The 19084-nt window shown below is 36.3% G+C and overlaps 1 protein-coding gene across 2 annotated transcripts in view; it reads left to right on the forward strand.

The window, feature by feature from the left end:
- Positions 1 to 19084, forward strand: part of LOC105484522 (xenotropic and polytropic retrovirus receptor 1) — a 260929-nt gene that overhangs the window by 36952 nt on the left and 204893 nt on the right. For both annotated transcript variants that reach the window (XM_011746237.3, XM_011746236.2), the window contains exon 2: positions 15465 to 15516. In XM_011746237.3, coding sequence (XP_011744539.1) covers positions 15465 to 15516 — 52 coding nt within the window. The remainder of the gene's footprint in view (positions 1 to 15464; positions 15517 to 19084) is intronic.

Below are 19084 nucleotides of genomic sequence, written 5' to 3' on the forward strand. Positions count from 1 at the left end.
GCCTAACAAATAATCAGTCCTGGAAAATGTACCACATGCACTTGAAAAGAGTGCGTATGCTGTTTTCATTGGATAGAGTGTTACATGTATGTCTACTGTCTGGTTATCTGTTACTGGTCGGGGGATATTGAAGTCTCCAGCTATTATTGTGTAAGTATCTATTTTTCTCTCTTTAATTCTGTTAATTTTTGCTCCATATATTCTGATGGTCTGTCTTTAGTGTATAAATTTTTTTTTTTTTTTTTTTAAGAGATGGAGTCTCGCTATGTCTCCCAGGCTGGAGTGCAGTGGCACAATCTCAGCTCACTGCAACCTCCACCTTCCAGGTTCAAACGATTCTCCCACCTCAGTCTCCTGAGTAGCTGGGATTTACAGGCACGCACCACCATTTAGTAGAGACGGAGTTTCACCATGTTGACCAGGCTGGTCTTGAACTCCTGACCTCAGGTGATCCGTCTGGTTTGACCTCCCAAAGTGCTGGGATTACAGATGTGAGCCACTGTGTATAAATATTTATACAGTAGTTCCTGCTTCTCCACGGGGGATGTTCCAAGACCCCCAGTGGATACTTGAAACCATGGATAGTACCAAACCCTATAGGTACTATGTTTTTTCCCATACATATATATGTATGATGAAGTTTAATTTATAAAGCAGGCACAGTAAGAGATTAACAGTAATAACTAATAATAATATAGAACCGTTACAACAATATACCATGATAAAAGTTATGTGAATGTGGTCTCTCTGTCTTAAAATATCTCAATGTACTGTACTATGGGTAAACAAAACTCTGGAAAGTGAAACTGGATGAGGGGTGACTATTGTAAATGTTATATTTTCTTGCTGTATTGAACCTTTAAAAAAATATGATGTTCTCCTTTGTGTCATTTAGGTTTTTCTTAAAATCTTTGTTGTTACTATTTGTACAGAGTATCTATTTCCATCCTTTCACTTTCAATCTGTTTGTGTCTTTAGATCTAAACTGAGTGTCTTGTAGACAGCTTATAGTTGGAGCATGTGTTTTTATCTATTCTGCCAATCTCTGTTTTTTTAATTGGAGAATTTAATTCATTTACATCTAAAGTAATTACTGATAAGGTGTAATTACATCATTTTCCAATTTTATGTATTCTTTATAGATTTTTTTGGCCCTCATTTCCTCCTTCTGTGTTTAGTTGATTTTTTTTGTGGTGAAATGTTTACATTTCTTTTTCATTTGCTTTTATGTATGCACTATAAATATTTTCTTTGTGGTTATGATGAGGAGTACGTTTAACATCCTATAGTTAAAACACTGTAATTTGAATTTTTACCAACTTAACTTTAATAGCTTACAAAAACTGCTTCTTTACAGTTCCATCTCCATCACTTTCAGTTGTGCAGATGTCATAAAATTATATTTTTGTAGGCTGTGTGCCCAGAAACTTAAAACAATAATTCTTTTGAATGTGTTAGACTCTTAAATCATGTAGAAAACAAAAATATAGTTAAAAACCGTTGTTAACAATAATACCAGCTTTTATAACTGCCTGTATATTTATCTTTATTGAGATCTTTTATTTCTTTATACAGCTTTGAGTTACTGTCCAGTGTTCTTTAATTTCATTTTGTAGGATTCCCTTAACTGTTTCTTACAGGGCAAACCTAGTAGTAACAAACTTCTTCGGCTGTTTGAGAATGTAATTTCTCCCTCAATTTTGAAGGACATTTTTGCTGAATATAGGATTCTTGGTTGATAGCTTTTTCTCTTTTAGCACTTTGACTATGTTGGAAATTTGACCTGGATCTTGAAGGATGGTTAAGATTTACAAGATGGGTTAAAAGATAGGGGTAAAGGGAAGGGATTCCAGGTGGAGGCAACAGTAAAAAAAAAAAAAAAAAAAGGCAAAGATAGAAGAAATACTGAGGTCTCTAAAATGAGTAATATGTAATTTATTTTGTTTTGAGGGTTAGATTATGAAAATCAAAGTGGTTTTCTCCATTTTGAAAGATAAGCCTAGAAAGGTGGATTGGACCATTCTCTTGGGTTTTAGAGGGCAGCAGAGGAGTATAGACTTTATTTTGTGGCCATGAGGAAATCTTTGCAAGTTTTTGGGTAGGAGAATGAGGCTGCTGGTTTGGAAAGATTGATTTGGCAGCATTTTATAAGATGTGTGAGAGAGATGAAAACTCATGGTGGTTAAACCAGTTAAAATTCTGTTGAAATAGTTTAGGTAGAAGGATAGGAGAGTATGAAGGCAAAAGAGGATGTGGCAGTGGAATTGACTGTATCAGATCTGTACATGCATGAGTGGAAAGAAGGAAAATGTAATAATGTTAACTACACTAGGACAGTGTTTTTTATTTTCCTCATGATATATCCGAAGTGTCTAGTACAGTGCCTGGCACATAATATATTCTTTTTGTTGTTGTTGTTTTTTTGAGACGGAGTCTCACCCTGTCGCCCAGGCTGGAGTGCAATGGCGCGATCTTGGCTCACTGCAGCCCCCACCTCCTGGGTTCAAATGATTCTCTTGCCTCAGCCTCCCAAGTAGTTGGGATTACAAGTGTCTGCACCACACCCAGCTAATTTTTGTATTTTTAGTAGAGGCGGGGTCTTACCATGTTGGCCAGGCTGGTCTTGAGCTCCTGACCTTGTGATCCACCTGCTTCGGCCTCCCAAAGTGCTGGGATTACAGGTGTGAGTCACCGCACATAGCCAACTTTTTTTTTTCTTTTTTTTTTTTTTTAAAGAGACAGAGTTTTGCTGGTATTACAGGTGTGAGCCACCATGTCTAGCCAATATATTCTTAAATATTTGTTGAATGAGTGAGACTGTTTTGACCGAGATTATTAATCTGTGTGATTTAGATACTGGTGATGACATTAACAGAAATAAAGCCTTGAGAAGAAAATGAATTGAATTTTGAACATTGTGAGTTTGTGTTATCAGACATGTGGCCAAGGATCTAGATTGAGGAGATACCCACATGGAAAGAATAAAAGCCATGTCGGTAGATGTCAGGGAATATTAGTGCAAAAATTTGTAAGTGTGAATATAACATGACATATTCCAAATTAATTCCTCCTATTACAAATTACGTATATCTTATATATTTAATATACATTTAGTTTAATCAATTCAATAAAATTTTAGTGTCGTAACAACTTCTCCATATTGAATTGCCATTTACTGACTGGGTTCTTTTGAATTCCATGAAAATGAGTCAGGCTTAATGCTTATATACTCTAGGCTTTGGCTTGTTAACTATGTACAAGAGTATATTAATGTTAAATTTTAATATGATAATTTGTGTAAGAGTTTTTCTTGGCTTTGCTGATTATTTCTATCATCAGAACCAAAGCTAAGTAAATTTATTCATATTTTGGGATAGAAATGAAGATTATTTAGTATGTTGATTCTTTGTACAGTACACATGGGAATGCTAGATGTCCTCTTTTGAGGTTTATAATTTGATTTACAAAACTGTCCTGTTTATTTTAGTATTAGGAAAACATTTCTAATTTTCAGATGATGAGACAAACCATATTAGATGTAACTGACTTGTGCATTATTCACCCAATATTTCTGGTGAAGTAACTTAAAAAGAGAATACAAAAAGAGGAAGTGGAAACTGAAAAAGATAATTGGGGAATATTTCTAGGGTATTGTAGATGAGCACATATGCACATATTTAAAATAATATATTCAAATTTTATTTTTCAAGGTTTCCATTTGGAAAGGTTGTTCAAATAAAAAAGTATCTGATGTAATTTTATTCAGTTGTGAAACATTATTAACAGGGATTATGACTCCTTTAAGGTTTATGTGAGCAAATATTCCTTGCCCTTTCTCTTAATATGCTTGTCTTTATTTTTTTTATTATTTATTAATCCAGTAGATTGTAAAGTGCTAACTTCGAATGACTGTTGAAGCGAATGAGAGCAACATAACAGTAGATGTTTTGTTGATGATTGTCATAATATTTATAGTATGTTGTGTATGAGGCAATGGTTAGCTGATAGGAAGTAGGAGTTTTTCTAGCTTCGGATCTCCTTTAAATGGTCTGTGAAACACATTTGTGCCTTGGAAAGGAGATTAGAGATGATCTAATGTGGGTTATTAAAAATGAACAACATAAGAAATTTATTCTCATTGAATATACATGTTAACTTTTAACTAAACCCTATTTGTACAAAAAAAGGTATATTGTACAAAATTTAAATAATTTTTTAGATTGAATAATGTAATTAGGATACATTATTATTAAAATCATACTCAAACTGGGATCTGCATATATTTTCTTTGGAGTCTGTAGGTTTCCTATGAGAATGAAAGATATTGTGTGTTCACATCAGCAATCATCTAAAAATAAAGTAGGAACATATTTTTTATCATCTAGATCAGGGGTCTCCAACCCCCAGGCCGCAGACCAGTACTGGTCCATGGCCTGTTAGGAACCAAGCCACACAGCAGGAGATAAGCAGCATGTATTACTGCCTGAGCTCTGCCTCCTGTCACATCAGCTACGGCATTAGATTCTCACAGGAGCGCGACCCCTATTGTGAACTGTGCACGTAAGGGATCTAGGTTGTGCGCTTTTTATGAGAATCTAACTAATTATCTGAAGTGGAACAGTTTCATTTCCCCTGCCAACCCAGTCTTTGGAAAAATTGTCCTCCATGAAACCAGTCCCTGGAGCCAAAAGGGTTGGGGATGGGGACCACTGATCTAGAGGACCATTTAATAAACCAGTAATACCAGTAGATTGCAGTGCCCTTGTGTATGCTTGTTTTGCTATTGGTTCCGGATAGAACCGTACTTCTTTGTGATGAGCTTAAAAGAACTGAGACATACCTCATGCATAAATGATGCATTTGTGGACAATACAGGGTCAAATAATGTCACAACATTGTGATGTAAGTTTTGTGGTAGTTCATATTCTGTTAGCTAACATTTTGAGCATCTTCCATGTTCTTGGCACTATTCTAAGTGTTCTTCATGTATCATCATGAATCAAACTTAATATTGTTTTAAGAGTTTTTTTGATAGTCCTCATTAAAGACTTGTGTGATATGTGCCATCGCTGTTCCTGTTTTATAGATGAGGGTGCTAAAGTACACAGAAGTTAATTTTCCTAAGGTTACACAATTTTTGTTGTTGTTGTTGTTTGTTTTTGTTTTTGAGATGGAGTCTTGCTCTGTTGCTCAGGCTGGAGTGCAGTGGCACGATCTCAGCTTACCACAACCATTGCGTCCCAGGTTCAAGTGATTCTGCTGCCTCAGCCTCCCGAGTAGCTGGGATTACAGGTGCCCGCCACCCTGGCAGAGGCAGATTTTTGTATTTTTAGTAGAGACGAGGTTTCACCATGTTGGCCAGGCTGGTATCGAACTCCTGACCTCAGGTGACCCAGCTGCCTTGGCCTCCAAAAGTGCTTGGATTACAGGCATGAGCCACCACACCCAGCCAACTTTTTTTTTTTTTTTTTTTTTAAAGAGACAGGGTTTTGCTATGTTGTGCAGGCTGGACTTGAACTCCCAGGCTCAAGTGGTCCTGCCTCAGCCTCCTTAGAAGCTGGGCCTTCAAATACATACCACCATGCCTGGCTAAGAGTTAGTTTTCGTAGACATTGTCTGACATCATAGCTCCCAGCCATTCTGTTATGTTGCCTCACTGTAAAGACAAGTACTTGTACAATTACATCACATTTGACACAGTAATATAGCCATTCCAAGCTCAAAAGAACGTGTATGTTGGCAGTCAACACCACATTCATGTTACAATTTTAGATTTTGTTTTAGCCAAACACCATCTTTTTTCCTGTCATGGTAATGTTGTTGGTTGAATATTATTGGTTTGTGGTTATCTTTGGATTCAGTTTGTAAGATTTTACTGTTATATGAGTTGTTATAAGTACTAGGAGTTTGTCCTAGTTTACGTTTATATATATTTTAATAACAGTATATAAACCAAACAGTATCTGAGACATGTCTTAACCAATTTAGAAGTTTATTTTACCAAGTTGAAGACATGCCTGGAAGAAATAAACACAGAATCACAGAAACTGTGGTCTGTGCCTTTCTCCAAAGATAATTCTGAGGGCTTCAATATTTAAAGGGAAAAAATGGACTGGAGGAGAAAGAGGGAGGGTATGGTAATCCCCATGCTGCAAGAGAAAAGGAGCAGACAGGGGAATAGTCAATTATGTATTAGTCTCATGCTCAGTAAAGCAGCACTTTACACAAGATAAGGAGAACATAGAGTAGCTACCTCTGGAGATATTTAACCTTTTATCTGTAGCTATCTGCCAAGGAACAAAAGGAAAGGCCTTTTCTTGCATTACTTAGCTTTCAGCTTAATTTTTTTCTTTTGGCATAGTGAATTGGGGTCGCAAGTTTTTATTTTCCTTTCACAATTATAACAGAAATAACAGAAATTAGAGTAGGGATGCTGATGCAAAGGATTGCTTTTAATCCTTTGGAAATCAAAGAACTCATGTAATGCATATGAATACATATTGATTTATTTACTGTACAAATTCAGAGTTTTATATAAAGTGCTGGATTTCCTTAAACAGCATGAGTTGAGGAAACTCTTTTAATTTGTTGTTTTGTGACTTGGATGTATTGCTCCCAACCCAGGCATGTGGTCTGGGTGACTCATAGACAAACGGTCCATAGGTAATAATAAAGACAATACTTTAGAGGGTTTCTTTCCCCCCTTGTTTCTAATTGGGGACTATTCTCTTGTCACAGGCCTAGAATGTTATCTTACTTATGGAATTCTTTTAGAGATCATTACTACCAAAAATATAGGGCCTCTTAATCAGATGAACACAAAGTAGTAAGAAGCGAAAAGAGTTCCCTATGATTTCAGTGAGATTTGTCTTGACTTAAACGAAACTTTGATTCAGTTTTATAATCAGAATGAAGACTATCATTTTTCTCCTTATAAAATTCAAATTCATCGTCTTCAGAATTTAATTTGGAAAGGTTTCCTTTTGCAAATTAAATTTATGTGTATTACATGCCAGAGATTCTAATGTGCTTTGTTAATCATCTTTGAAGTAATTTCTCCAGAGATGGAATGCTTTTGAATTCAATATTTATTGAGCGTCTACTGTGTACAAGTCATTGCAAGTCACTGGTGATGTATTTGGTTCCTGATAGCATTATTTAATTTTGCTACACATTCCTAGTATACCCAAGAAGTGGAAGAACTTCATTCAAACATTTGAATCTCTGATATTATTTGTTCCCGTAATGGATTTATTTCTGTAACTATTCTCTGGCTGGATCAATTTGTTCCTTTCTCCTTACATTTTTCTAGTACTTTTTTGTTTTTAACTTCTAGAGATTTACTCTGATTTTAGCAGTCTTTTGTTCATTGACCTTCTGGAAATATTCTATTGAAGAACCAAAATATTACCACCACTCTATACTTGTAGAGGACTTTAATATCAAAGTCTAATGTGGGTACAAAAGACTTTCTGATGTTTGATAAGCTCTTCTTGACTAACCCCTTATTTTAGTCTGGCAGTTAGTTAATGTTCCCTGAGACACATGAAATTATAAAGAAAATACTGAGTATATATATATTTTAAGAAGAGGTTTCATAATTTTGTCATATTCAGCCTCATATTTACAGGGTATTCTTAAACATGTTTGTATGTTGAATTAATAACATGTTTAAGAATGTGATCTTAGAAAATGTAATGTAATCTTAGAAAAGATGTGGTCAATACACCCTCCCAAGACTAGACCAGGAAGAAGTTGAATCCCTGAATAGACCAATAACAGGCTCTGAAGTTGAGGCCGTAATTAATAGCCTACCAACCAAAAAAAGTCCAGGACCAGACAGATTCACAGCCAAATTCTACCAGAGGTACAAGGAGGAGCTGGTACCATTCCTTCTGAAACTATTCCAATTGATAGAAAAAGAGAGAATCCTCCCTAACTCATTTTTTGAGGCCAGCATCATCCTGATATCAAAGCCTGGCAGAGACACAACAAAAAAAGAGAATTTTAGACCAATATCCCTCATCAACATTGATGCAAAAATCCTCAGTAAAATACAGGCAAACCGAATCCAGCAGCACATCAAAAAGCTTATCCACCACGATCAAGTGGGCTTCATCCCTGGGATGCAAGGCTGGTTCAACATATGCAAATCAATAAATGTAATCCATCATATAAACAGAACCAAAGACAAAAACCACATGATTATCTCAATAGATGCAGAAAACGCCTTCGACAAAATTCAACAGCGCTTCATGCTAAAAACTCTCAATAAATTCAGTATTGATGGAATGTATCTCAAAATAATAAGAGCTATTTATGACAAACCCACAGCCAATATCATACTGAATGAGCAAAAACTGGAAGCGTTCCTTTTGAAGGCAGGGATGCCCTCTCTCACCACTCCTATTCAACATAGTGTTGGAAGTTCTGGCCGGGGCAGTCAGGCAGGAGGAAAAAATAAAGGGTATTCAAATAGGAAAAGAGGAAGTCAAATTGTCCCTGTTTGCAGATGATGTGATTGTGTGTTTAGAAAACCCCATCATCTCAGTCCAAAATCTCCTTAACCTGATAAGCAACTTCAGCAAAGTCTCAGGATACAAAATCAATGTGCAAAAATTACAAGCATGCCTACACACCAGTAACAGACAGAGAGCCAAATCATGAGTGAACTCCCATTCACAATTGCTTCAAAGAGAATAAAATACCTAGGAATCCAACTTACAAGGGATGTGAAGGACCTCTTCAAGGAGAACTACAAACCACTGCTCAACGAAGTAAAAGAGGACACAAACAAATGGAAGATCATGGATAGGAAGAATCAATATTGTGAAAATGACCATACTGCCCAAGGTAATTTATAGATTCAATGTCATCCCCATCAGTCTACCAATGACTTTCTTCACAGAATTGGAAAAAACTGCTTTAAAGTTCATATGGAACCAAAAAAGAACCCTCATTGCTAAGACAATCCTAAGCCAAAAGAACAAAGCTGGAGGCATCATGCTACCTGACTTCAAACTATACTACAAGGCTACACTAACCAAAACAGCATGGTACTGGTACCAAAACAGAGATATAGACCAATGGAACAGAACAGAGCCCTCAGAAATAATACCACACATCTACAACCATCTGATCTTTGACAAACCTGACAAAAACAAGAAATGGGGAAAGAATTCCTTATTTAATAAATGGTGCTGGGAAAACTGGCTAGCCATTTGTAGAAAGCTGAAACTGGATCCCTTCCTTACACCTTACACAAAAATTAATTCAAGATGGATTAGAAACTTAAATGTTAGACCTAATACCATAAAAACCCTAAAAGAAAACCTAGACAATACCATTCAGGACATAGGCATGGGCAAGGACTTCATGTCTAAAACACCAAAAGCAATGGTAACAAAAGCCAAAATTGACACATGGGACCTAATTAAACTAAAGAGCTTCTGCACATCAAAAGAAACTACCATCAGAGTGAACAGGCAACCTACAGAGTGGGAGAAAATTTTTATAATCTACGCATCTGACAAAGGGCTATTATCCAGAGTCTACAAAGAACTTAAACAAATTTACAAGAAAAAAAAAAACTCCATCAAAAAGTGGGCAAAGGATATCAACAGACGCTTCTCAAAAGAAGACATTTATGCAGCCAACAGACACATGAAAAAAATGCTCATCATCAGTGGCCATCAGAGAAATGCAAATCAAAACCACAATGAGATACCATCTCACACCAGTTAGAATGGTGATCATTAAAAAGTCAGGAAACAATAGGTGCTGGAGAGGATGTGGAGAAATAGGAACACTTTTACACTGTTGGTGGGACTGTAAACTAGTTCAACCACTGTGGAAGACAGTGTGACGATTCCTCAAGATCTAGAACTAGAAATACCATATGACCCAGCCATCCCATTACTGGGTATATACCCAAAGGATCATAAATCATGCTGCTATAAAGACACATGCACACGTATGTTTACTGCGGCACTATTCACAATAGCAAAGACTTGAAACCAACCCACATGCCCATCAATGATAGACTGAATTAAGAAAAGGTGGCACATATGCACCATGGAATACTATGCAGCCATAAAAAATGATGAGTTCACGTCCTTTGTAGGGACATGGATGAAGCTGGAAACCAATATTCTCAGCAAACTATCGCAAGGACAGAAAACTAGACACTGCATGCTCTCACTCATAGGTGGGTATTGAACAATGAGAACACTTGGACACGGGAAGGGGAACATCACACACTGGGGCCTGTTGTGGGGTGGGGGAGGGGTTAGGGATGGCATTTAGGAGATATACCTAATGTAAATGACGAGTTAATGGGTGCAGCACACCAACATGGCACACGTATACATATATAACAAACCTGCACGTTGTGCCCATGTACCCTAGAACTTAAAGTACAATAATAATAATAATAATAATAATAATAATAACAACAACAACTCAGAATCTAATTGTGGACCTTAGCAACTATTTTATTAAAAATGAAACATTTTTTCCTTTGTCATGTTTTAAAGAAAATAACTGCTTTGAGTTATAATTCACATACCATAAAGTTCACATATTGAAAGTAAAAAAAATAAATAAATAAAAGAAAAGATGTGGTCCATTAATAAAGGTTTCCCCACAGGGTTAATCTGTGGTGTGGTGTTTTTTGTTTGTGGGCGGGGGTGGGGTTCTGGTTTTAACAGAATAGTATGATGTTTGATGACACCACTTCTGGGACCAAATGTGTTATCTTTTTTGTGACACCAGAAACCAAATTTCTAACATTAGCTGGGTGTCCAACAATTGAGTTCAATTCTGACACTGATTACCTGGAGGTAGTACAGATCCCACAGCTTAAGGGCTCCATTTCATAAGACTGCCCCTGCTTAAGATGCTAGCTGCAAATGGGATGCCCGGGCTACCCACATTTTGTAACCGCCCAAGTGTTTCTCCTTGCCCACTGCCTAGACAGAGCCAATTTGTTATGACAGGGGAATTGCAATAGTGAAAGAGTTTAATTCACATAGAACCGGCTACACGGGAGACCAGAGTTTTATTATTTCTCAAATCAGTCTCCCCGAAAATTCGGGGATTGGAGTTTATAAGGATAATTTGGTAGGTAGTGGGCCAGTGAGTCGGGAGTGCTGATCGGTTGGGTTGGAGATGAAATCATAGAAAGTCGAAGCTGTCCTCTTGGTGCTGAGTCAGTTCCTGAGTGGGGACCACGATACCAGATGAGCCAGTTTATTGATCTGGGTGGTGCCAGCTCAGAGGACAGGGTCTGCAAAGTGTCTCAGGCAGTGATCTTAGTTTTGTAATAGTGATGTTATCCCCAAGAGCAATTTGAAGAGGTTCAGAATCTTGCAACCTCCAGCTACATGACTTCTAAACCATAATTTCTAATCTTTTGACTAGTTAGTACTACAAAGACAGTCTAGTCTCCAGGCAGGAAGGTAGTTTGTTTTGGGAAAAGGTTAATATCGTCTTTGTTTCAAAGTAGAACTCTAAACTATGTTCCTCCCAAAGTTAGTTTGGCCTATGCCCTGGAATGAACAAGGACAGTTTGGAGGTTAGAAGCAAGGTGGAGTTGGTTAGGTCAGATCTGTTGCACTGTAATAATTTTCTAAGTTATAGTTTTTGCAAAGGTGTTTTCAGTTTCTTCCTGCCTCTGCAAATTTGAGGAGTCCCATGATTCCCACCTCCAGGTTTGATAATTTGCTAGAACTACCCACAGTACTTAGGAAAGCACTGTACTTACCATTACAGATTTATTATAGAGGATACAACTTAAAAACAGCCTAATGGAGAGATGCACAGTGCAAGATGATAGGATGGGGATGGCACACAGCCTGCACATTCATGTGTTCACTAACTTGGAAGCTCTCTGAACCTTGATGTTTAAGGGTTTTTATGGTGGTTTCATTACACAGGCACAGTTGATTAAATCCTTTTCTACTAGTGATTGAGCTCAATCTTCAACCCTTCTCCATTCTTCAGAGGTCTGGAGGTGGGGCTGAAAGTTCTAATCCTCTAATCACTTGATTTTTTTTGGTGACCAGCCACCATGAAGCATCTAGGACCCTTTGTCCCACTTCCTCCCATTGAGCTATCTCATTAGGAACCTTTGTCCCACTTCCTCCCATTGAGCTATCTCATTACTATATAAAAGACAGTACATTCCAAAGGCTTTTGGAGCTCTATGCCAGGTACTGGACACAAAGACCAAATATTAATTTTTTATTATACCTCAGTTGCATTTTTGTATTGCTTCAGATTCTGTATAAGTAGTGAATATTACTGAATATTTTTGGATTTAAGTATATGTGACATTAAAAAATTTTGTACATACATCATTTTCCATTTTTGTACATCCAGTATTTCAATAAAACTTTGGTTAAAATGAACAAAAATGCATTGATTTAAAATTTTTAATTTCTCTTGTTTCATTGGAAATTTTTTAGTCTATATTATTAGGCCTGGTTAGTCATGGATCTGACAGTTCGGCCACTAATAGAGCAAATAGTAAATTCACTTGGGAAGAATATAATTTACTGGACTTGAGTACCTGTATTCTTTTCTTTGAAAGAGTGGGTTACTCTGGAAGTTTACTTCTTCCTTTATGGTATTTATATGCTTGAATATTTGTGCTGGTTCTGGGGAGGGACGTTTTTGACTTCAAGGGACATTCGGCAATGTTTAGTTTTCACAGCTGGAGGGTGGGGATTGGTACTGTTATCTAATGGGTCTCTGGATGCCAGGAATGCTACTAAAAATTCTATAATGCACAGAGCAGCCCCCCGCAACAAAGAATTATCTGGCCCAAAATGCTAGTATTAACTGAGTTTGAGGAATTCTGCTATAGGCCAATATGGGCATCACCAGTGTTTAGATGGTATTTGAAGCTTTGAAACTGTGGATATCCTCATCCACTGAATTGATTTTTACCATTTTGATAGATATAGAGAAATATTTCTCGTTCCTGTTCCCCAACGACTTATTGAGAGATTAAACTGCAGCCATCCAAATTACCTAAATACAGTTGTTAGCTAATCTAGAGTGTGGTTTTGAGGGGGGGGAAGCAAACTATAAACCATACTATCTTTATAGTCCTAAACCTTAGGGAAGACTTTCCAGATCACCACTGAAAAATGCTTTAGGACATTGGTCTGGGAAAAGATTTCATGAGTAAGAACTTAAAATCACAGGCAACAAAAACAAAAACGGGTTTATGTCAAACTACAAAGCTCCTGGACAGCAAAGGAAACAACAGAGTGAAAAAAGAACTTATAAAATAAGAGAAAATATTTGCATACTACTCACACTACAGGGGATTAATATCTGGAATATACAAGGAACTCAAACATCAACAGCAAAAAAAAAAATTGATTTAAAAGTGGGCAAGTGATCTGAGCAGACATTTTTCAAAAGAAGATGTACAAGTGGCTAACAAATAAATGAAGAAAATGCTTAACATCACTCTTCATCAAAGAAATGCAAATCATAACCACAGTAAGGTATCATCTCACCCCAGTTAGGCTATTATCTAAATGGCAAAAAACAAAACAAAGCAAAAAAGCAATAAAAATGCTAGTAAGGATGCAGAGAAAAAGTAAGTTTTATACTCTGTTGTTAGGAATGTAAACTAGTACAGCTACTATGGAGAACAGTATGGAGATTCCTCAAATAACTACAAATAGAATTTTTTTTTTTTAGACGGAGTCTCACTCTGTTGCCAGGCTGGAGTGCAGTGGTGCAGTCTCGGGTCACTGCAACCTCTGCCTCCTAGGTTCGAGCACTTCTCCTGCCTCAGCCTCCTGAGTAGCTGGGACTACAGGCACGTGCCACCATGTCCAGCTAATTTTTGTATTTTTAGTAGAGATGAGGTTTCACCATGTTGGCCAGGATGATCTCGATCTCTTGACTTCGTGATCCGCCCGCCTCGGCCTCCTGAAATGCTGGGATTGCAGGCATGTGAGCACTGTGCCCGGCCCAGATAGAACTATTAATACGATATGATTCAGCAGTGCCACTACTGGGCATGTATTCAAAGGAAAGGAAGTCAGTAAACCAAAGAGACATCTGTACCCTATTCTTATTGCAACACTAGCCAATAGCCAAGATAGGGAATCAACCTAAGTGTCCAACAACAGATGAATGGCTAAAGATGTGGTGTATATACACAAAGGAACATTATTCAGTATAAGAAGGATGCAATTCTATTATTTGTGACAACATGAATGGAACTAGAAGACATTAGGTTAAATGAAATAAGCCAGGAACAGAAAGTTAAACACCACGTGTTCTCACTCACATGTGGAACCTAAGAATAGTTGATCTCATAGAAATAAAAAGTAGTGCAGAGGATACTAGAGGCTGGGAAGGGAAGAGGGCAGGGGGGAGGATAGGGAGAGATTTGTTAAAGGATACAGAATTACACAGCTAGATAGGAGGAATAAATTCTAGTGTTCTGTACCACTGTAGGATGACTATAGTTAACAATGGTATATAGTTTCAAATAGCTAGAAGGAGGATATTGAATGTTCTCAATACAAAAAATTATAGATGTTTTACGTGATGGATATCCTAATTACCCTGATCTGATCACTATAGACCATATGTATTGAAATGTCACTGTGTACCCCAGGCATATGTACAGTTATTATTTGTGGATTAAAAATAAAATTTCTTAAAAAAATTATTTTTTTATTTTTTATTTATTTTTGAGATGGTTAAAATGAACATCATTTTAACCTGTCTCCCAGGTTGGGATGTGGTAGCACACTCTGTGTCTGTCTCCCAGGCTGGGGTGTGGTAGCACAGTCTTGACTTACTGCAACTTCCGCCTCCTGGGTTCAAGCGATCCTCCCACCTCAGCCTCCTGAGTAGCTAGGATTACAGGTGTGCATCACCACGCCCGGCTATAAAAAATAAAATTTCATTAAAAAAAGTATTGAAGATGGAAAGAGTTCTGGAGAATGGTTGCACAACAGTGTGAATGTACTTAACACTATTGAACTGTACATTTAAATATGGTTAAGATGGTGAGTTTTATGTTACATATACCTTACTACAATTTTAAAAAGATACTTGTATCCAATTCTTGATAGTTTCTTATGCAGTTTTCTAGTTTTTTTCTCTAGGACTTTTATTCTGTTTTCTTCAGTGTTTTTTCTTAGTCAAGAGAGTTTATAATCTCTCAGGTGATTTTTCATCCTTTTCCAGCTGTTCCTTAATTTTAAAGTATACAAGTTAGCCCTCATCCTAAAAATTGGACAATACTGGACTGATGTGAAGGTATAATGTTTGGATTTTAGTTTATAAATGTTAATTGAAGTGTTTATCAATTTAGGGAACTATGTGTGTTCACTGAATATTGAAAAAGAACTATTTAGCTTCAGATACTTTCAGTATAAAGCTTACTCATTATTTCATATATTGTTTTTCTTTCTTTCTAATAGGCTTTTAAGGATATGCTGTATTCAGCTCAGGACCAGGCACCTTCTGTGGAAGGTAAGATGAATTAACCCTTAAGTTTAATCACAGAAAACCTCTTTTTAAGGAAAGATATTTTGTACTGCAGAGTATAAAACTAATATGATGATAAAACTAAAACTGTCCTATTATATAGGTCTTTTTTTCCTTTTAATAATATATATAATGATTATTTTCTATTTTATTCTAAATTTTTCTCTTGTCTAGTTCACCTTTACCCTATGACAGATCTTTTACTATGTCCTTATGTCATCTTAGGACTGTGTATCATATGTATTGGTTTAGTCAGAAGTTTTTCTCTGTAATGCTTCCTTACTTCCCCTCCCCTCCCCTCCCGTCCTTCCTTCGTCCATAATTTGCACAACACAGCTTTTCCTTTCTGTTTATGTCATGCCTTTAGAGTGGGACCAGTAAAACAATGGAGAATGTTTACAATCGATGTGTGTGTGTGTGTGTGTAAGCATGTTTATGTATACATGTGTACATGTTCTTATGTCAGTAAATAGGAGCTAATTCAAGAACTGTTCTTGAGGGAGAATGTTCCTTCTGAGGCTGGATATTCTTTTTTTTTTTTATTATACTTTAAGTTCTAGGGTACATGTGCACAACATGCAGGTTTGTTACATCTGTATACACGTGCCATGTTGTTGTGCTGCACCCATTAACTCTTCATTTACATTAGGTATATCTCCTGATGCTATCCCTCCCCGCTCCCCCCCACCCCCCACAATAGGACCCGGTGTGTGATGATCCCCTTCCTGTGTCCAAGTGATCTCATTGTTCAGTTCCCACCTATGAGTGAGAACATGCGGAGTTTGGTTTTCTGTTCTTGCGATAGTTTGCTGAGAATGATGGTTTCCTGTTCTTGCGATAGTTTGCTGAGAATGATGGTTTCCAGCTGCATCCATGTTGCTACAAAGGACACGAACTCATCCTTTTTTTATGGCTGCATGGTATTCCATGGTGTATATGTGCCACATTTTCTTAATCCAGTCTGTCACTGATGGACGTTTGGGTTGATTCCAAGTCTTTGCTTTTGTGAATAGTGCCGCAATAAACATGTGTGCATGTGTCTTTATAGCAGCATGACTTATAATCCTTTGGGTATATCCCCAGTAGTGGGATCAGTGGGTCAAATGGTATTTCTAGTTCTAGATCCATGAGGAATCGCCACATTGTTTTCCACAATGGTTGAACTAGTTTATTCTTTTAAAATTCCACATCAGGTTTTTAAAATGAGAGTTGAGTGCGAAAAAATATGTATCGAGAATATTCTAAGTTGGATGTAGAGAATAATATCTTTATAAGACACCAATTCTGTGAAGTTATTCTAGTGACAAGCTATTAGAGACTTGTTCTTATGACAACAGATAGTGAAGTTGTTTAATAAAACTGTAGATTTATAGTGAAAAGTATCATTTCATCAGTCATATAGAAATATCCATCTTTCATCTCAAACCATTCTGAATTAAAAACATATTTCCTCTGAACATGTAAAAATCTTTTCTCTTATATTAAGTCAGGAATTGGCAGTTAGTTTCATGTCACTGAATTTTAGACTATAATATATGTAATTCTCTAATATTTAACTCAGGACACTTAAGGTTTATCAATATGTTTAGTTTTTTATTTGGTTATCTCTTATAAAGAATACCTCCTTTAACTATTTAAAAAATATAAGAAAAATGAAATTCTGTAGAAGCTGAACTGATTCCTAACCCTGTGTAACTTGCTTTAATATTGGTTCACTTATTTTACTATTCTATTTGCAGCAAAGATACTCTGAGATATATTGAAAATGATGATGATATTTATTCATCCCTTTTAGGCTGGAGCATGTTTCTAGTATTTTAAAATTTTCTTTCAGCTGTTATTAGAGAAAAACTGAGTTTTGTGAAAATATGTTCAAAATGACAAATATTTATAGTTAAGAGCCTTTTCTTTCTCTCATTGTCCAGAGACATTAACTTCTTTGGACCATGTTATAGGGGAAGTATTGTAGGAACATGTACTACTTTCACAAGAAAAACATCTGCACACATTCTTTCTTTATACTTTCATGTAAACATACTATACAACTATAGTTTTATAGTGAAGTATTACTTTCTTCTTAGTAGGACATTTCAGGGTACTACCTTAACTTCATTGATAAAATGGGCTTTTTCTCAAAAGCAAGTCAACATAACAATTTCAGTGTATTGAGAAATTATTTTACTTTAATTTGCTCTCTATTACTCAAACAGACACATTCAAATTCCTAGTTATTTTGTTTCATCCTTTGAGAGTGAATTTTAATGAATCAGTTATACATTGCAAAAAAATCTCTATTTAAAATAAATGTTTTATGATTATAACTAGGAAGTGCTAATATTCTGAAATAATATAGATAAGGACTTACTCTCAGGTATTCCTTATCAATTTATATGTAAATATATATTTCAGATATATTTCTGATACATTTGATTATCTACTCTTCTATGTAATCACTGGTATTTCTGATATATTTCTGATGTATATCATTACCTACTCTTCTATGTAATCACTGGTATTTCTGATACATTTCATTACCTACTCTTCTATGTAATCGCTGGTATTTTTGTGTAACCATTTACATTGGAAATATATGACTGAGATATTGACTTAGAATTCTGTGTTACAGATTATACAGTATGTTATTAATTTTTCTTTTCTTTTTTTTTTTACTTTTTGAGACAGGGCCTTGCTCTGTCACCCAGGCTGGCTTGCAGTGGCGTGATCTTGGCTCACTGCAACCTCCGCCTCCTGGGGTTTTAAGTGATTCTCCTGCCTCAGCCTCCTGTGTAGCTGGGATTATAGGCGCCTGCCACCATGCCCAGCTAATTTTCATATTTTTAGTAGAGATGGAGTATAGCCATGTTGACCTGCCTGGCCAGTTTTGCCATGTTGGCCAGGCTGGTCTTGAACTCCTGACCTCAACTGATCCACCCACCTTGGCCTCCCAAGTGCTAGGATTACAGTCATGAGCCACTGTGCCTAGCCTATTGATTTTTTAAATAATGGCATATTTAAATTTTTACTATTTTGTTATGCTTTTCTGCAGAAAGACTTGTAAATATAGAATACATGGCAGTAGATTAGGGGATTAAAGTGACTAGAATTGTGAGGTTTTTAAATTCCTGATGTCAGTGAGTATACTACCTCTTGATATTTGTAACAAATTAAATTAAACTGCAAACTGGAGGTTTCCCATCAGTGCGTCAATCAATTATACCTTAATAATCAGGGTTGTTCTGAGGCAAGATAATTTTTTACCTTTATAAATTAAGTTTAACAATTTCTTACATATAGTACCCATTTGACATTGTAAGTGTCAAGTTTTCAGTGATATAGAACTGTGGAAAATATAAATTGAAATATCTTTTACCTTTTCTCATGCTCCCTACTCCCAGTTTCCTGTCTCAGTAATTTTATGGAATTAATCTACTTGGGTAAATGCTCACATCCTTACATCTTTATTTTTTTTTTAAACTGTCTGTCTTCCCTCTTTCCCAGGATAATTTTGAAATTATATATATATAAATTATGTGCTGTATTTGATTAATCTATT

This window comes from Macaca nemestrina, chromosome 1 (genome assembly GCF_043159975.1).
Source record: "Macaca nemestrina isolate mMacNem1 chromosome 1, mMacNem.hap1, whole genome shotgun sequence".
In the NCBI taxonomy this organism is placed as follows: Eukaryota; Metazoa; Chordata; class Mammalia; order Primates; family Cercopithecidae; genus Macaca; species Macaca nemestrina.